The sequence below is a fragment of the Microcaecilia unicolor genome, chromosome 6, assembly GCF_901765095.1.
Source record: "Microcaecilia unicolor chromosome 6, aMicUni1.1, whole genome shotgun sequence".
In the NCBI taxonomy this organism is placed as follows: Eukaryota; Metazoa; Chordata; class Amphibia; order Gymnophiona; family Siphonopidae; genus Microcaecilia; species Microcaecilia unicolor.
Genome location: NC_044036.1, coordinates 110,468,999 through 110,488,334, shown reverse-complemented (window position 1 = coordinate 110,488,334; position 19,336 = coordinate 110,468,999). Strand labels below are relative to the sequence as shown.

The window sequence follows — 19,336 nt, the reverse complement described above, 5'->3', positions numbered from 1 at the left end:
GGAGCCTCTCTTTCCTGGTTAAATCACTTTGAATATCAAATTAGAAGATTACTGACAGTTTTAACTGCACCAAGAAATGTTAATAACAACTACTGCAAGCTTGTCCTGCTGAAGTTCAGAATATTACCATACTAACAAATCCAAATTCAGTTTGCACTGTTCCCTGTTTAGCTTTTTTGCTTTTAAACCATATTTCCATATTCCCTATTCCCTAAATATAACTGGAAGAACACCATAAAGCTGACATAATTTAACACCGAATACTGAAAAAAACTGCAAGCGACTTCAGCTCTCATTATTTTTATTCATCTGGGGTCAGTGCTTCTAACTTTCTTTGCACAGTATTTGGGAGCATTACTTGTTTCAATCTCTTCATTAAATCTACAACTATTACTACTACTTATAATTTCTAAAGTGTTACTAGAAGTACACAGTACTGTACACAAATGCATATGAGGCAGACCCTGCTTGACAAAGATTACAACCTATTTAAGACCAAAAAATGACAGATAAGAGGTTAGAGATTTTCATTTATTATGGGAATGATTACGGGCACTAAACAGGAGAATAAGGGTTTAAGATTTATAAGCAGCCTCAAAAAGATGAACTTTTAATCTGGATTTGAATAGGGCCAGAGACGGAGCCTGATACACTGGCTGAGGAAGTCTATCGACCTTACTGGTCTCTATGCAGCAAGATGGAAGGAATGTGGTCTGAAATTGGTGCTGGAGGATAAGGGCACAGATTAAAGTGATTTAAACCTTTAGCAGAGTTATTATTATTATTATTTATTACATTTATACCCCACATTATCCCACCTATTTGCAGGCTCAATGTGGCTTACGTGTAGTGTAGTTATGACATAGTCATGACAGGATCTTGTATACAATTAGTATAAGCAGAAAATATATGAGGAATTAGAGAAGTAGTTGTTAGATAGGGTGGTGTAGGAGTTGCATTTTGATATTTGAATGAGTTGGGTGGTGATTTGTGTCGTTAAGGGTTCATGTTGTAGGCTTTGTTGAAGAGATGTGTCTTCAAGGATTTGCGAAAGTTAGTTAGATTATCTATGGTTTTCAGGGCTGTGGGTAGTGCGTTCCATAACTGTGTACTTCTGTATGAGAAGGTAGTGGCGTATGCTTGCTTATATTTGAGTCCTTTACAGCTGGGGAAGTTCAAATTGAGGAATTTGCGGGCTGATCTTTTGGCGTTTCTGGGCGGTAGGTCCACTAGGTTTAACATGTAAAGTGGGGCATCCGCGTGAATGATTTTGTATACGGTCGTGCAGATCTTAAACTCAATACGTTCCTTGAGAGGGAGCCAGTGAAGTTTTTCTCTTAAGGGTTTCGCACTTTCGTATTTGGGTTTTCCAAATATGAGTCTGGCTGCGGTATTCTGGGCTGTCTGGAGTTTTTTATAGTCTGTTCTTTGCAGCCAGTGTACAGAGTGTTACAGTAGTCCAGATGACTTATTACCATTGTTTCTCGGGAATAAAGGTTTAACTCTTTTGAGTTTCCACATCGAGCAGAACATCTTTTTCATCGTGTTCTTCATGTGGGTATCAAGTGTGAGGTTACGATCAATGGTGACTCCAAGAATCTTCAAATTTTCTGAAATGGGGAGAGTGCAGTATGGTGTGGTTATGGTGGAGTAATTGCAGTTCCCAAAGACAAAAGCAGGGAGAAATAAGAGAGGAAAGATACTGAGTAGCTGTAGAATGAAAGCACTTGTAAGTCAGAAAGACAAGTGTGAATTGCATGCAGAAAGAGATAGTCGATGAAATGACTTGAGAGGAGAGATTATGGGGCTCATTTTCAAAAGAGAAAAATGTCCAAAATGTGGCATAAATCTGCATTTGGTTGTTTTTCTCACAGAAATGCCCACATTGATATTTTTGACTCCAATTTTTGGATGTTTTTCTATGAAGTCCATCAGGAGTGTGTTCAAATCAGAAGCGGAAGTGTCAGGGGCATGTTCAGGGTGGGATCCCACCCTTAACATGCCCGTGACACTTGGATGTTTTTCTGTCATATTGGAAAAAAGCAAAAACATCCAGGGCTATAAATTGGACGTTTTGATCTACAATGAATAAGCCATAAAAAGTGTCCTAAATGACCAGATGATCACTGTAGAGAATCAGGGATGACCGCCGTCCCCCCCGTGGTCACTAACCCCCTCCCACCCCTAAAAAATGTGATTAAAAACATTACTTACCAGCCTCTATTCCAGTCTCAGATATTATACTCAGGTCCATTAGAGCAGCAAGTAGGTCCCTGGAGTAGTTTAGTGGTGGGTGCAGTGCACTGCAGACAGGTGTACCCAGGCCCATACCTCCCCCTACCTATAACACTTGTAGTGGAAACTGTGAGCCCTCCAAAACTCACCAGAAACCCACTGTACATACACATAGGTGCCCCCTTCACTCATAAGGGCTATTGTAGTGGTGTACAGTTGTGGGTGGTGGGTTTTTTTTTTTTTTTTGGGGGGGGGGCTCAGCACACAAGATAAGGGAGCAAAGGTGAGATGTGTACCTAGGAGCATTTATTTGAAGTTCACTGCAGTGCCTTCTAGGGTACCCCACTATTCTCCTGAGATGTCTGTGTGGCCAGTCTACTAAGAATGCTGGCTCCTCCTACATCCCGATGGCTTGAGATAAGCGCACAGAGCACAAAACATCTAGCAAATAGCCATTTTAAAAAAAAAATAGAAAATTTTCTGTTTTGAAAATTGCTATATTTCCCACTTGAATTTTGTACGTTTTTAGCAAAATGTCCAAAGCTGGACTTATTTGTCATATCAAAAATGCCCCTCCACGTGCGATTATTGACAATGCAGAAGATAAGTCATGCAGCAGAATGTGTGCTCATGCCTGGAGATCATCATTGCATTCTAAGGTTTCTTATTTGGAGAGGCCAATAAAATAATAAAGTTTTTATATGGATTAAATTAATACTTAAGGAAAAAATGAGAATAACCAAAATGTGTTTCACCATTGTATTTATTCCAGTTCTTTGAAAACTGGAATATCATCCCTTAGGAAAGGAAATGTAATGGCCACTGGCCAACAGAAATCAGTGTTGAGGCTGTTCATTTTTAACGATCATTGTATCTACTACTATTACTGCTATTTATCATTTCTATAGTACTGTTAGACGTATGTAGTGCTGCACAGACATTGTTAAATACATTGGTATATTATAATTGATGCCATACACTGTGCCAAATTAAACTATTCCAGTAGTAATTAGCTTCCGAGCTTCAGAAATCAAATAGCTAGTAATGACAGGAATAATGCTTTCAACTATCCTTGAAAGTACTAATAGAATGTCAACATTTGGAAACATGTTCTATGTGATATTAGTAATCATACTTTCATTCTAGTTGAAGAACTACTTCATGACTATGACATTTTTTACTTTGTTCATCATGGTTGGGATTTTTTTCCCCTAAATGAGAGAAAAGATCAATAAAGCCTAAACAGTAGGCATTCTCCTATGAGCCTAACTAAGAGCTTACTGCAGCTTAAAAGGACTTACCGAGGGACACACTCAGGCATCCTACAGTAAGATCTTAATTGGCACACACTACCTGTGCGCTAAAAACAATTGAATTTTTGTTGGGGGTGTGTGTCAGGGGTGGAGAGTGTGTGCTCCTTTGCTAATCAGCACATTCACATTACCGCTTGCTACTAATGGTACAACTATACTTAAATGTTGTGCGATCTGATATTTGATTTTCCTAGTTGTCTTTCCTATGTACCATAACCCACATGGACCCTGAATCTCATAAATCACCACATCTGAATCGCAATTAGTAACACTCTTTATAACATGATATCACTGCAATTTAGGTATCCATTTTTATCAGTAACCATAACATATTGAGAGTAGACACAGTGGTTGCAACATGTATGACTCCCCCCTCCCCCACTACATTTTCCATTAACAAAACATCTGTTTGCCTACTAAATTCCTCTCCCACATTAGGGCCATGAGTATAAGAAAATCTTGGGATTTGTTCAAACCTTGCATGATATGATAATGTTGACCAGTGTTTCAAAATAGAAGTCTGTACTTGCTGAGCCCATGCATAATATGATAAAATATATGTTAATCTTGAATCACTCTGTTTAACCGAAGTTCTAAGCAGCCAACACCACTGATATCTTGAAAATCTGACCTGATTGCAGCCCTTGAGGACTGAACTTGGAGAAGCCTGATCTAGAGTCACTTTATGTGAGATTTGTTGTTAGAATCTTCTATGAAAAAGGGTGTTATATTTCTTCTGGAGTCCTGGATTTGAAACAGGTCCCATGAAGTTCAAACCACATAATGGCTAGAGTAGAGGTTGGCAACCTTTATATACAGAAGGCCACATGAATGCCAATACTTTCCCTGGTGGGTTGTAATATTATTTATTGTCAGAATGGGAAATGTACAGAGCTCCATAAACCTTCTGTGATAAATAAATAAATATTTAACTAAAAATAATGAAAACAAATTTCTAGAATGGCTTTTCTGAAAAGTTTTGTGAAATGCAATATTTTAAATCATCAAAACTCTGGATAATGAAATGTTCTGTGTACACATTCCATGGTTTTAGGGGCCACATAAGATTCAATGGCAGCTCACATTTGGTCTGTGAGGCTGTAGGTTGCTCACCCCTGAGCTAAAGCATATCTGAAAGGGAGAAGTGTGTGGATAGACCTTTGCACACTATAGAGGGACCACTCGCCATTGAACTGGGATAGCTTATTCCATAATGGGGTCAGTGGGATACACAGACTAGATACTTATCAATAGTATACAGTGGGCAAATTACAGAGATTGGGCACTAATTATGTTAATAAAAACATAAGCATTTCCATACTGGGTCAGACCAAAGTTCCATCAAGCCCAGCTTTCAAGTACCGGGCAGGATCCCAAAATGAAGCTATATGCCATGTTACTTACCCCATGGATAAGCAGTGACTTTTCTTAAGTCTATCATTATGGACTTTTTGCCTGTGGAATGGTTCTATTTTCCACATAACCATAGATTATATAGGAATTTCATAAGACTCCTGATGCAGGCCTTAAAGCCAAAATTTGGCCCGTGTTAAGTAGTTTGAAGATTGGTTATTAAAGATTCTGAGACAAGTCATCTCCACTGTCTTTGCTTGATTTGGATTCATTTGTGGAGTACTATTCTGTTTTGTGTGTTATGGGCTTTTCCTCCAGGAACATATCCAAACCTATAGTAACAGCTTTTATCAGAATTCTACTGCTTGATTCTGTGTTAAGTTAAACATTTTCTGATTTGTCATCTCCCCTACAGTAATTTTAGTACTTCATGAAAGAGCAAACAACTGAATCATGCTTATCCAATCCAATCCATAGATGATTTTACAGACCTCTATTCTTTTTCCTCTCAGCTATAGGTTCTCCAAGTTGAAGAGCCATAACATCTTTAGCCTTTCCTCATAGGAGAGTTAGTAAATGGTACCAAAAAGAGGATGGGATGACTCTCCTATGACTTTCCTCTTAGGAGAGTCATCCCATCCTCTTTATCATTTTGTTTGCCCTTCACTGTACCTTTCCTAATTCCATCATATCTTTGTTTGAGATGCAGCAATGTGTGTGATCACATCATGAAGCGATATGGTGGCATTATGATATTCTCCATTCTTTTTCTAATCATTCTTTTGACTGCTTTTTTGCCTAAATCCTTTTCCTATTTAGTGACTCCTAATGTGGTACCTAGTATTGTCTATGTATAATTTGGGTTATTCTTTCCTATGAACATCACTTTCATGTGACATTGCTCCAGGTACAAAATAAGTACCTGTATATATGTAAACCACTTTGAATGTGGTTGCAAAATGTCACAGAAAGGCAGTATATCAAGACCCATTTCCCTCACCCTCCAATCTTAAGTACTATGGATGATTTTAATGACAGGTTACAAATTACTAACAGCAGATCAGCAATTTCATGTTTGAGTTCTTTCCGTACATTTGGATGCATGCCATCAGGTCCAGGTGATTTACTATTCTTTATTTTGTTGATTTCGCTGACTTCCAGGTTCACCATGATTTCTTTCAGTTCCTCCGCATTATCAACTTGAAAACCATTTCTGGTACAGGTAGATCTCTTATGTCTTTTCCCATAAAGAAAAAAAAGCAAAGGATTCATTAAGTCTCTCCACAATGGCCTTGTCCTCCCAGAGTGCTCCTTTTTCTCCTTCATTATCAAATGGTCTAATGGATTCCCTTGTAAACATTTTGCTTCTGATGTACTTGAAAAAGTTGTTACTGTGAGTTTTTCTTCATATTCTTTTAGCCTTCTTCATCAGTGCTTTGCATCTAACTTGCCAGTGCTTACGTTGCTTCTTATTTTCTTCATTTGGATCATTTTTCCATTCTGGGAAGGACATTCCTTTGGCTCTAACAGCCTCTTTCACTTCACCTTTTAACAATTCTGGCTGTCGTTTTCTCTTCTTTCCACTTTTGTAAATATGTGGAATGCATCTATTATGGGCTTCCAAGATGGTATTTTGAAACAATGTCCTTGCCTGATTTACATCCTAACTTTACAGCTGATCCTTTTACCTTCTTTTTAACCATTTTCCTCATTTTATCATAGTCATAGATTTCCTTTGTGGCTTCACTCCAGATATTACCTCAAACTTGATCATACTATGATCCCTGTTTCCCAGCGGATCCAACAGCATTATCTCTTGTACTATACCCTTCAATCCACTAAGGACTAGATCTAAAATGACCCTTCCTGTAGTTGGTTCCATTACATTTAGACACCATTTTATAGAAATGTGTAGCCAGAATATATGTTTGTGTGTGTGTGTTAGCATTCTGGTCATTTACACACATTCTTGGTACCTATATTTTGGTGCCTTCTTTATGGAATTTCCCCTTACCTCCTAACTTGGCAGCCCAATCTGTACACTACCATAGCAGCACTAAATATGGCCGGCCAGATCCTCTCATGCCATCCAATATCAAAAGTTGAGCAGATGTCCAAAAGCCCTCTTTTTATGATCTTGCAATTCTCCTACTGCTTTCCAAAATTGATCTTGAGTGCTCACACCCTCATATAACCATTCTCTTTCCATTAAAGAAAAGCTCCTTCAATTCCTGCAGTCTCTATTTCTCCATCCTCATCTACAAATCTCCCATACCTTCCATAAAGCCAAGACAGAAGGAAAATAGAGCCTTTAGCTTAGCATGCAATGTTTCTGTGTCAACGATAATAGGATTGGATTGTCAGCTCTCCAGATCAGCTTCAGGAAGTGGCATTAGTTTGGGGGTATTATGATGGTTGCCTGTTCAAATTCTCATCCTGGGCAGGAGGATGGAAAGGATACCTGGGGAGAATGGGGCTTTAGGGTTGTCAATCCTCTGCTTAATTTTGAATTTTGGTATGAGGTAAGGATAACACTGTGATTTTGCAAGGGTATCTATTTTCAGTCAAAGCTGAACAACCTCCATCTAAGCAGCCAACTTTTCTATGTATAGCCAAAAATCTAGCTGCCTATGGGGCTCATTTTCAAAATACTTAGTCATACAAAGTTCCATAGGTTATAATGAAACTTTGTAAGTCTAAGGGGGTCTTTTACTAAAGCTTAGCTCATTATCTGCAGCGGGATCCATTTTATCCTTATGGGCTCTGCTGCAGATAAGTCAGGCTAAGTTTTATATTTCAACGGTTTTTATTGAAAACAGTGTATACTTTTATCAACACTAAATATTCAATACGTACAACCAGTCATGAAATTCCCTTCTAATCAAACAGATCGAGTCTACTGCTTTCACTTATTTATTCCTTTTCTCCCACCCCCCTTTCCCAGTTCCCCCACCCCCAAAAATTCCCCTCCGTTAACCCTCCTATTCTCTCCCTCCCCATGGAAAACTCATAATCATCCTACAGAAGGAATTGACCCACCTTCAACTTCAATATAGTGTCTACAGCACATTAAGCACAAAACTCTTACCCTTAGCTGATAGGGTATCTATATATTTTCCCCAGATTTTCAAAAACTGAGATTTTCGTTTTGGGGATCCTCTGGCTTCTCTTGCCTCCCACATCAGCAGCTGGTGGACCATATTCCGCCAGTGCCAAAATTCTGGCACTGCCTCTGAAGTCCAATTTTGAAGTATACATTTCTTTGCTAGCAGACACCCCTTACGAAAAAGTAATGTTTCCTCTCAGGCTAAGTTTTAGTAAAAGACCTCCTGTTTTGAAAATACGCCTCTTATGTTCACTGAAAAAATGTTCTTCAAGTTAGATTAGCCATTCAGCCCTACCTAAAAATCAGCCTAAACGTTAGATCTTGTCATCAGTAGTTGACTGGAGACATTTTTGTTTTGTGTGCCTTTGCATTTTGACTTGATATAAACTCCTATGACAGGTAAGGAAAGACTGAGGATGCATGACTAATGGCTCCTGGGTAGTACTTTCTGGTTATTCTAAAATGCAATATATATTAAACAAAAATAAACTGTCTAACTGATATTTAAACACCACAGTAAGCTTCACATGCTGACTGAAGCACTGAGGGCTTCTTTTACTAAACTGCGTTAGGGATTCCCAGTGCATAAAATGTGCCACAGTCCATTCAATTTCAATGGGCTGCATCACATTTGCCACACAGGAATCACTAGCACAGTTTAATCAAAGATGCCCTTAGGGGGTCCTTTTACCAAGGTGTGCTGAAAAGTGGCCTGCGTTAGTGTAGCCGTGTGTTTTGGAAGTGTGCAGATCCATTTTTCAGCGCACCTGTAAAATATGCCTTTTTTGAGGGGCCGAAAATGGACGTGTGTCAAAATGAAAATTGGCGCGCGTCCATTTTGGGTCTGAGACCTTACCACCACCCATTCACTTAGCAGTAAGGCCTCACATGTTAACCGGGCAGTAATGGTCAACGCACGTTCAAATGATGATTACCACCGCGTAGTGGATGCACGTATAAAATGAAATTACTACCCAGGCCATGCAGTAGCCAGGTGGTAATTCGAAATTGATGTGCATTGGGGGCCCCTTAATGTCCTTTAGTAAAAAGAGCTCCATAGTTATCTGAATATCAGCGATACTGGATAACATCTGGCTCTGTCTTGACTCTACCCTTGGACTGCCCCGACACTACTGAATAGTGCCAGGGAGGTCAGCAAAGATTTTCAGCTGCATTATCCATAATATGATGATCAAAATCAATGGTTGGCCCTAATGAATGGCACTTATTTGGGCAGAAGCTGCTGGATATCAACCCTTGTATATGTATAATATGCTTTTACAGTGGGGGAAATAAGTATTTGATCCCTTGCTGATTTTGTAAGTTTGCCCACTGACAAAGACATGAGCAGCCCATAATTGAAGGGTAGGTTATTGGTAACAGTGAGAGATAGCACATCACAAATTAAATCCGGAAAATCACATTGTGGAAAGTATATGAATTTATTTGCATTCTGCAGAGGGAAATAAGTATTTGATCCCCCACCAACCAGTAAGAGATCTGGCCCCTACAGACCAGGTAGATGCTCCAAATCAACTCGTTACCTGCATGACAGACAGCTGTCGGCAATGGTCACCTGTATGAAAGACACCTGTCCACAGACTCAGTGAATCAGTCAGACTCTAACCTCTACAAAATGGCCAAGAGCAAGGAGCTGTCTAAGGATGTCAGGGACAAGATCATACACCTGCACAAGGCTGGAATGGGCTACAAAACCATCAGTAAGACGCTGGGCGAGAAGGAGACAACTGTTGGTGCCATAGTAAGAAAATGGAAGAAGTACAAAATGACTGTCAATCGACAAAGATCTGGGGCTCCACGCAAAATCTCACCTCATGGGGTATCCTTGATCATGAGGAAGGTTAGAAATCAGCCTACAACTACAAGGGGGGAACTTGTCAATGATCTCAAGGCAGCTGGGACCACTGTCACCACGAAAACCATTGGTAACACATTACGACATAACGGATTGCAATCCTGCAGTGCCCGCAAGGTCCCCCTGCTCCGGAAGGCACATATGACGGCCCGTCTGAAGTTTGCCAGTGAACACCTGGATGATGCCGAGAGTGATTGGGAGAAGGTGCTGTGGTCAGATGAGACAAAATTGAGCTCTTTGGCATGAACTCAACTCGCCGTGTTTGGAGGAAGAGAAATGCTGCCTATGACCCAAAGAACACCATCCCCACTGTCAAGCATGGAGGTGGAAATGTTATGTTTTGGGGGTGTTTCTCTGCTAAGGGCACAGGACTACTTCACCGCATCAATGGGAGAATGGATGGGGCCATGTACCGTACAATTCTGAGTGACAGCCTCCTTCCCTCCGCCAGGGCCTTAAAAATGGGTCGTGGCTGGGTCTTCCAGCACGACAATGACCCAAAACATACAGCCAAGGCAACAAAGGAGTGGCTCAGGAAGAAGCACATTAGGGTCATGGAGTGGCCTAGCCAGTCACCAGACCTTAATCCCATTGAAACTTATGGAGGGAGCTGAAGCTGCGAGTTGCCAAGCGACAGCCCAGAACTCTTAATGATTTAGAGATGATCTGCAAAGAGGAGTGGACCAAAATTCCTCCTGACATGTGTGCAAACCTCATCATCAACTACAGAAGACGTCTGACCGCTGTGCTTGCCAACAAGGGTTTTGCCACCAAGTATTAGGTCTTGTTTGCCAGAGGGATTAAATACTTATTTCCCTCTGCAGAATGCAAATAAATTCATATACTTTCCACAATGTGATTTTCCGGATTTAATTTGTGATGTGCTATCTCTCACTGTTACCAATAACCTACCCTTCAATTATGGGCTGCTCATGTCTTTGTCAGTGGGCAAACTTACAAAATCAGCAAGGGATCAAATACTTATTTCCCCCACTGTATATGATTGGGGCAATTCAGTGTCTCTCATTTGATTTCTAATATTTGTTCAGTAAAGTACAGTTTTAATGGAAGACTTAGTGAGAGCATTGTTCTAGGATTATAAAGGGAATGAGTACAAGACTTCCCTCTAACTAATAAGAATTTACTGTTTAGAGGGAAATTTATGCAAAAGGGATATTTTAGTTCAGCTTTTCTATAAAAATGATTAATACTTTTGTAAACATTTTAATTACAAATTCTCAGAGGTCAATGAGGAGAACTGCATTAGTATAAGCTGTAAATGTACATTAATTAGCTCATGTTAACGGCTCGTGTTAATGACATACAAATGAGCTTTGCATTAATTTACTATTGCTGAAGTTATTATGTCAACACAGATGTTATTGCGAAACCTTAATTGTATCTGCTGGAGATATAGGTTGTTTTTCTTTTGCATTAAAAATATAATAGTTTTGCATTAAAAATATAGGAGCCTTTTTAGTGAAATTTGCAGTTACCACAGCTTAATGTAGGATTTTACTGTGCAGTAGGTGCAAATTTTATGCAGCACATTTTGGGGGCATTCCCACTATTTTTATGCAGGCTGTGGTTTAATGTTTCCATTAAAAAGTGACCAGTACTATCCCCAGCATGGGTGTTTCCCTCACGCTGAGGGCACTTTTTGATTTGCGTTAAAATGGCCCCATTTTCCATTATTCCTATTAATATCCACATGCTAATTTCCCCATTACCGTGTGGCCAACAGTGCGTGAACACTTACTGACACCTATTATCTAGGCAGTAAAATGAGCCCTAAATGTTTAAACAATTGCAAAGTATTTTGAAGCTATATAAGGGGTCCCATATTTTCTAGACAGTATGTGTCACTGTTTCTAGTGGAGAAGTGGTCTAGTAGCCAGAGCACTTGTCTTGACATCCAGAGGTAGCTGGTTCAAATCCAACTGCTGCTCCTTGTAGTCTTGGTTAAGTCACTTAACCCTCCATTACCTTAGGTACAAAATTAGATTGTGAACCCTCCAGGGACAGAGAAATACTCAGTGCACTTGAATGTAACTAACCTTGATCTACTACTGAAAAGGTGTGAGTTAAATGTAAATAAATAAACTTATGCACCTATCTTTAGGCCCCAAGTTATAGACTTGCCTTTTAAGTGTTTGTGTATTTGATTATGTATTTAATCAATATGCCATTCCATTAAAAATAAAGATCATGTAAGTACAGTGTCTCACCTTAGGAGTCAGCACCCAAGAAAAAGATCTAGGTGTCATTGTAGACAATACACTGAAATCTTCTGCCCAGTATGCAGCGGTGGCCAAAAAAGCAAACAGGATGATAGGAAGTATTAAGAAAAGGATGGAAAATAAGACCAAGAATATTATAATGCCTCTGTATCGCTCCATAGTGCGACCTCACCTTGAGTATTGCATTCAATTATTATTATTGCCATATCTCAAAAAAGATAGAATTAGAAAAGGCTCAGAAAAGAGCGCCCAAAATGATAAAGGGGATGGAAACCCTCTCATATGAAGGAAGGATAAAGAGGTTAGGGCTCTTCAGCTTGGAAAAGAGATGGCTGAGGAGGGATATGACTGAGGTCTACAAAATCCTTAGTAGTGTAGAACTGATAAAAGTGAATAGATATTTCACTTTTTCAAAAAGTACAAAGACTAGGAGACACTCAAGGAATTTACAAGGAAACATTTTTTAAAACAAATAGGGGGAAATATTTTTTTCACTCAAAGAATAGTTAAGCTCTGGAACTTGTTGCCAGAGGATGTGGTAACAGCGGTTAGCGTATCAGGGTTTAAATAAGGTTTGGACAAGTTCCTGGAGGAAAAGGCCATTATCTGCTATTGAGATAGACATGGGAGAAGCCATTACTTGCCTTGGGATCAGTAGCATGCAATGTTGCTATAATTTGAGTTTCTGCAAGGTACTTGTGACCTAGATTTGCCACAGTTGGAAGCAGAATACTGGAATAGATGGACCATTGGACTGGCCTAGTATGGCTATTCTTATGTTATGTTCTTATGTAGAATTTTATTGAATAAGGGTTCCATGCAAATATCTTTAGCATATATAGGGGCCCTTTTACAAAGTGGTGGTAGATCTACCGCCACTTTGCCATGCCCCAAAGTTCCCACCCCCAGCATGCACCATTTCCGGCGCTACAAAAATATTTTGTTTTTGTTGTAGTGCTGGGTTAATGCATGAGCCTTTACAATCACCTAAATAGATGGCGGTAAGGTGATTAGAAAATGGCCACTTCCTTTTTTAAAAATACAGCCGTTTACCCATTGTGGTAAAAAGAGGCCTCAGCATGCGTCAAAAACATGCTCTGACTCTACCTCAGGCTCCCTTTTACTGTAGCTTGGTAAAAGGAGCCCATAGTGAGGCCCACTTCTGTATGCCAAAATATGGGCCTAATATCTTAAAAGGCACTGAAATTTAACAATACTCTAATGTGTTTAACATGCATTATTTATCACAGGTCCCAATTTATGCATTGAGGCCTATTTACTAGTAAAGTGAGTTAATGGTCTTAGTGCATCCTAATGTGATAGTGTACTTTAGTAAATTTAACTCACAGGAAGGCCTTACCATGCATGTAAAAGTGGACCTAAGAGACAGTTTGAGGCTGAAAAGCAATGTGACTCTCCAAGGCTTTGCCAAAGCTGCCTAATTGCTTTCGTTTGTCTGTGGTGTTCATGTCTGTGAGTTTTGAAGCACTAGCAGTATATGTAGTTCAGTCACTGTAGTTCAAAAACTATAGAGTAGATATAAAGCAAAGAATGATTAGAAACTAATGCCCTTATGAGAAAGGGTGGCCAAATTCCTTTATGGCTTTCCCTCTTGTGTGTCCCCTGCTGCCCCCGACCTTGTTCTCTAACACTGCTCTTTAAAGATTGCAAAGACAAGGGTTCTGAATAGAAAATTACACGGGGAAAAGTTTGTCCCCATCACCGCCCCATCCCCGTGAGTTCTGTCCCCATCCGCTCAGGTTCTGTCTCTGTCCATGTCCTGTCCCCGTGGGGCCCTGTCTCCGTCCCTGCTCTGTCCCCGCAGTTTCTGTCACCATCCCCACCTTATACTCACTGGTTCTGTCCTCATCTGCAAAAGCCTCAAACAATTATGATTTTATATTTAACTCTTTTTATTAAAGTATAAAAAGGAACAATATGCTGTACAACTGTTGTTTATAAATCACAAGTAGAAAACAATAATAATAGCAAGTAACTATAATAACCCCATCACCACCACCCTCTACCCTTCCAACCCCAACAACAGCTGACTTCCAAATCCACCTTGTTAAAATGTCCAGGGGTGCAAAATACAACCAGTTCTGTATGCCCTAGCAGAGGAGAAATATGCCCTATAAAGCACTGTCATGATTTTTTAATCTGTGGATGAATAAGTCATCAACAATCTCAGGATTCAGTCTAGCTCTCCTGTCTTTCACAGCCTTTCCTGTAATAAAAGAGGTCTTCTCAGAAGAGGTGCTGGTAGCAGGAATGTACTAGATCCCCTTTGCTAATTTTGCCAGTTGTGGCCAGCATGTTTGCTTGTTTTTCCAAAAAATCAAAATATCGTCTGCATCACTCAAACATAAATAACAGTCCAGTTCATTAACAGGCTTCAAGGTAGAAAATGACACAGGAACAAGTCCCCATGGGCTCTGTCCCCATTCCCGTCCCATCCCCATGGGATCTGTCCCTATCCTCGCCCCGTCCCTTCAGGTTTTGTCCCTGTCCTGTCCTCGCAGGCTCTGTCCCCATCCCTGTCCCCGTGTCATTCTCTAGTTCTGAATATGTTGTCAGGTCAGTTTACTGTTCTCCTGGAACTTATTTTTCTTTAGCTTTACCACATGGATAGGTCTCTATTTCTTTCTGCATTTGCAGCTGTATCCTCTCTGAAAGCCAACAGGAAAACCCTTTTGGTAAACAACAAGTTCATGCTATTTAGCCAATGCCAATATTAATCTGGGCACACAGTATTTGACATTTTTAAGGAGTACACAAAATCTTGCTGCATCATTTTTCTTTTCTTTTCTTTTTTAACAACCCAATGTTAATATTTTGGTGTATATTTTATTGAGTAGATTTCTAAGGGGTCCCTTTACCAAGTGGTGGTAAAAGGGGCTCTGTGGTGGCGTGGGTGCATGGATTTGCCACACACCGAGGCCCCCTTTTACTGCAGTCAGTAAAAGGCTTTTCTTCTTTTTAAAAAAGGAAATGGCCACGCGGTAAGTTAAACACTTGCCATATGGCCATTTCCCAGGGGGGGGGGCCCTTACCACCTCCTAAAAAGGGCTTCCGTGCTAACCCAGCAGTAATCAGGAAGCATGTGGCGATGCCTGATTACCAGTGGGTAAGCCCCCAGCGCTAAAAAAATTATATGTATATATAATTTTTTTTCTGAGCGCTCATGCTGGAACTACTGCCAGATTCCCATGGCTTTGTAAAGAGGACTTTAATGTTTTCTATAAACATTAGAAGAAAATCCACATAGGAGCATATAAGACCCCACTCAAAAATGCAATTCTTCTTGTTAAAAAAGGTTGTGCTTTTTAAATGTAGTAGCATATAACCTATATAAAGTAGGATTTTATCATAGACCCATTTCCTGGTTGGCAAACAAATAAACACAAATATCTTATACAGTGTAATAATATGTTTAAGAAAATATACAGTATTTATTAACATTTTTACTTCACACACTTTTACTTAACAACATAGGGGTTGATATTCAGCTGGTGGCAGTGAGCACTTTTAGCTGCCTCCAGCATTATTCCTGGATAGTCAATGGGTTTATCCAGCCAGCTATCTCTTATGCGGTTAAATTCAATATTCAGTATTTAACTGCATAAGTGACACCACATAAAGGTAGGCCTGACTCTCTGATTTGGCTGCTTAACTTAAGCAGTTAAGCAATTAATATTGGCACATAACTGCATAAGTGCTGATTCTGCCATTGAACTGCCCACAAAATAGCCATCTTTGAGTTTAGTGGTCTGTGCTGATATTCAGTGGCACTAACCAGTTAAGTGCCACTGAATATCAGCAGGTAGCCTCGCAAAAGCGATTTAACTAGTCAGGAGCCATTTCTGGCTGGGTAAATTGCTGTTGGTTAAATCTCCTTGAATAGTGACACCAAAATTTGCTTCTGTACTAATAAAATTATTCCAATATTTTAGTGGGATGGTAGAGTATGTGAAATCGAGAAAAATCAAGGCCTCTGAGTATTCAGTATTGAGAAACAATGATTTCTTTTCTGTAGGGCTGCTAATGGGGTTTACCAATAGGAGATAATTGTACTATGATAATCACAACTCCATATCATAGCCTCTTTTTATATAACTGTTTGCAAGAGCTTAATAATGCTTGGCTCCTAAGTGTATTTGTAGCTAGGGAAAATAGTTAATTATTTCAAATACAATCACTTATGGAACAAAAAATTCCATCCAACATGAAAGGGGCCTACTTTCTGGAGCATACATGAGTACGTGTTGTCTGTATATATGCATGGATCTGTCCCCCCCCCCCCTAATAAAAAGCCCTGTTGTAGTCCTTATGCCCCCCTTGCTACATTCTGAAAATCTGGTGTGGATAGACCAGCAAACAAAAACATTGGGGCCCTCTTACTAAATAAAATCTGGGCTAAACACATTGTAAAGCTGGATTTTGCTGTGCAAGTCCAAATTTAGGGGTCCTTTTACAAAGTCAGCTCTAGTGTTTAGCGCACACTAAAAACACTAGTGCACCTTTGTAAAAGACCACCTTTTCAGAGCATCCCTTTAATTAGTTTTAAATTTCAGATCATGTATTAATATAACCATTAGCGTGCGGTGCCTGCAGGATGGTAACACAGGACCACTTGCTGCCCTTCTATTTAGGTGGTGCTAAGTGCTCCTATGTGAACTCTGCGATAGCTAGTTAGCACACGCTAAGTATAACACGCTGGTTGGCTAATGCTTCCATGCTCACGCTCCACCCATTCCATGCCTCCTCTGAGAAAATTTAATGCACCTTAAAAGACAAACTACTGCACAACCCCTTAACGCATTTGTGAGGTAGCCTGTTACTGTGCGCTAACTGCACGTTAGTGGATCCTTTTACTAAGGCACACTAATGAATTTTGTCTACGTTAACGATTAGCATGTTGTACATGCCGTGCAACCCCTTGGGGCCCCTTTACAAAGCTGCAGCAAAAGGGGGCCTGTGCTGGCATCGGTGTGTTTTTGTTTTTTTTACGCAAGCTGAGGCCCCCTTTTCTCGCAGCAGGTAAAAGGCAAGTCTTTGTTTTTTTCAGGAAATGTCCGTGCAGCCATTTCAGGGTGAGCATTTACCACCACTCACTGAGGTAGCAGTAAGGGCTTCCGTGCTAACCTGGCATTATAAAATATTTTTGTAGTTCTGGATATAACAAGTGCTAGGAGTGGGAACTACCGCCGGGCTGCTGCGGTAGCCCGGCGGTACTTCTCTTTTAGCAAGTGGTAAACCCGCATTGGGCTTACCGCCACTTTGTAAAAGGACCCCATAATGGGCTGCATGGCATATAACATATGCTAATTGTTAGTGCATGCTAAATCCATAAGCATGCCTTAGTACAAGGTCCCCTTAACACCCTTTAGTAATAGGGTCCCATTATTAGGTATATGAACACACACTCACCCCCCCCCCCCCCCCCCCCCACTCACCAATATAATGATCCCATAAGCCTTCATTTCTTTCAGAAAGTAGGTTAAAAAAAAGACATCCAAATCAACTGGTTGGTCACAATTCACAAAGTTAGAATTTATAACATAGCAAAGTAAAATTCATCCAGAGGTTCAGATATGTTTCATTTATCATCTTGACAATCTGTATAGCTGCGAAGAGCTAGGAACCATTTCCTATAATGGGATAAAGGCGAAAAATACAGCATTTCTTTAGGTGACCTCGGACTACTGTCATACATATCATTGAATCCAACATAGAAAAGTATCAGTGATTAAGACTTATTATGCCAGTCATTATATCCATCCAGAGTACTTCAGTTAATTATATATTGATTTTGTTAATGAATCATTATTGATAAAGAGAATTTAGTCCTAAACTACTGTGACTAGATGTCTTCGATTAGCGTTTTTCTTTTAATTACCCAGCGTGTGCAACTTTTGAAAGAAGGATTCCTTGTGACATTTCCAGTGGAATTAATTTCCCATATTCTGAAACCATATGGGTATACGTGTGTGTGTTCAAAATACTGTAAGAAACTGGGGCAGTGTAAAAAAATATTTTACACTATGAATCAATTGTCCCATCCACTCAAGAGTCTAGTTTTAATGAAGCAAATATACCTGAAAGGCGTATCTACTCTGGCACTTCTCTGTAAGTTTCTCTCTGATAGAAATCAAGCAGAGCTTGAATATCAAGTTGCCAGATGCAGTCTTTCTCAATCTGCATGAAAGCTGCATGGTCCAACAAAAAATTACATTTAATTTAAAACAGAAATACTGATTTTTACCTTCTGACTTGCTAAAACAAGCTTTGCAAAGAGCTAGAAAATTTGAGTCTACCACGTCTCTATTACACAGTACAATGAATATTCTAGAACAGCAAAACCTGCAACAATATTTCAACATAGCATATAGCATTTGTGAGCATTTTCATGGCTTTACACTCGAAATACACACCATTTAAAGTAGCAGCATTGAATAATTAATGCCCTTGCTTTCATATTCTCCTCCACAATAAGACAGTAGCTTGCACTCAATTCACAGTTTAATTTTTGCAAACAGATCTATGCACTAAGAATGATTAATAAGCAAAGATCAGTACTGGATCTCACAAGCAGACATTATGGAAAGGCAACTTCACTAAAGTCAGTGTGGTCTGCTAAAGAAAAATCACTCCATCACTAAGACGAGATAGTTAAATGCAATAGCTACTTACAAGAGTGTTTGCAGTAGACAGCCTGGTGGTGTTTAGCCCTACCAGAGATGGGAGCGTTTGGGACATCCAGTTAGAAATCATTGCCATGGTACTAAGAACAGCACCAAGCTTGAGCAGTGGAGGACTCATTGCTGTGGAGCTAATGAGCTTTCATAGTGACTGATTATCATCCTAGTGCGGGCTGGCAGGAAGAGGCGTGACTTGCAGTACACTTCTCCAGCAAGAAAAAAAAAAGATCAACCTCCCCAGATTTAATCATCCATTAAAAGCTGCACAAACCTCTTCCATCCTTTTCTGCTCCCTCCCCCCTTTTCTTCTTTGCCACTAGATACTTACGTTGATGGCCTGACTGCTTCTCTTATGCGGACCACTAAATAAGTAATCCCTCTTACATATGCAATTATCTGTGCTTTCACCCCTACTGGGATGTTACCATAGGCTTCAAAAGCAGAACTATATAGGTATTTACCATCCCGTTGTTTTATCCCCTGCGGCTTTTGTAGGAAAAGAAAGACAAATG

General features: G+C 39.9%; 1 protein-coding gene across 4 annotated transcripts in view; it reads right to left on the bottom strand.

The window, feature by feature from the left end:
- The window catches only part of OLFM3 (olfactomedin 3), a 129,761-nt gene extending 110,816 nt beyond the window's left edge, over positions 1 to 18,945 (bottom strand). The window contains exons 1-2 of one of the 4 annotated variants that reach the window (XM_030206236.1): positions 18,813 to 18,945; positions 16,981 to 16,991 (exon numbers count right to left, since the gene is read on the bottom strand). In XM_030206236.1, coding sequence (XP_030062096.1) covers positions 16,981 to 16,991; positions 18,813 to 18,945 — 144 coding nt within the window. Of the gene's footprint in view, positions 1 to 15,179; positions 15,193 to 16,980; positions 16,992 to 18,812 lie in introns of all 4 variants that reach the window. The other 3 variants (XM_030206235.1, XM_030206234.1, XM_030206233.1) reach the window with 3 other exon arrangements.
- Between the last annotated feature and the right edge of the window lie 391 nt (positions 18,946 to 19,336).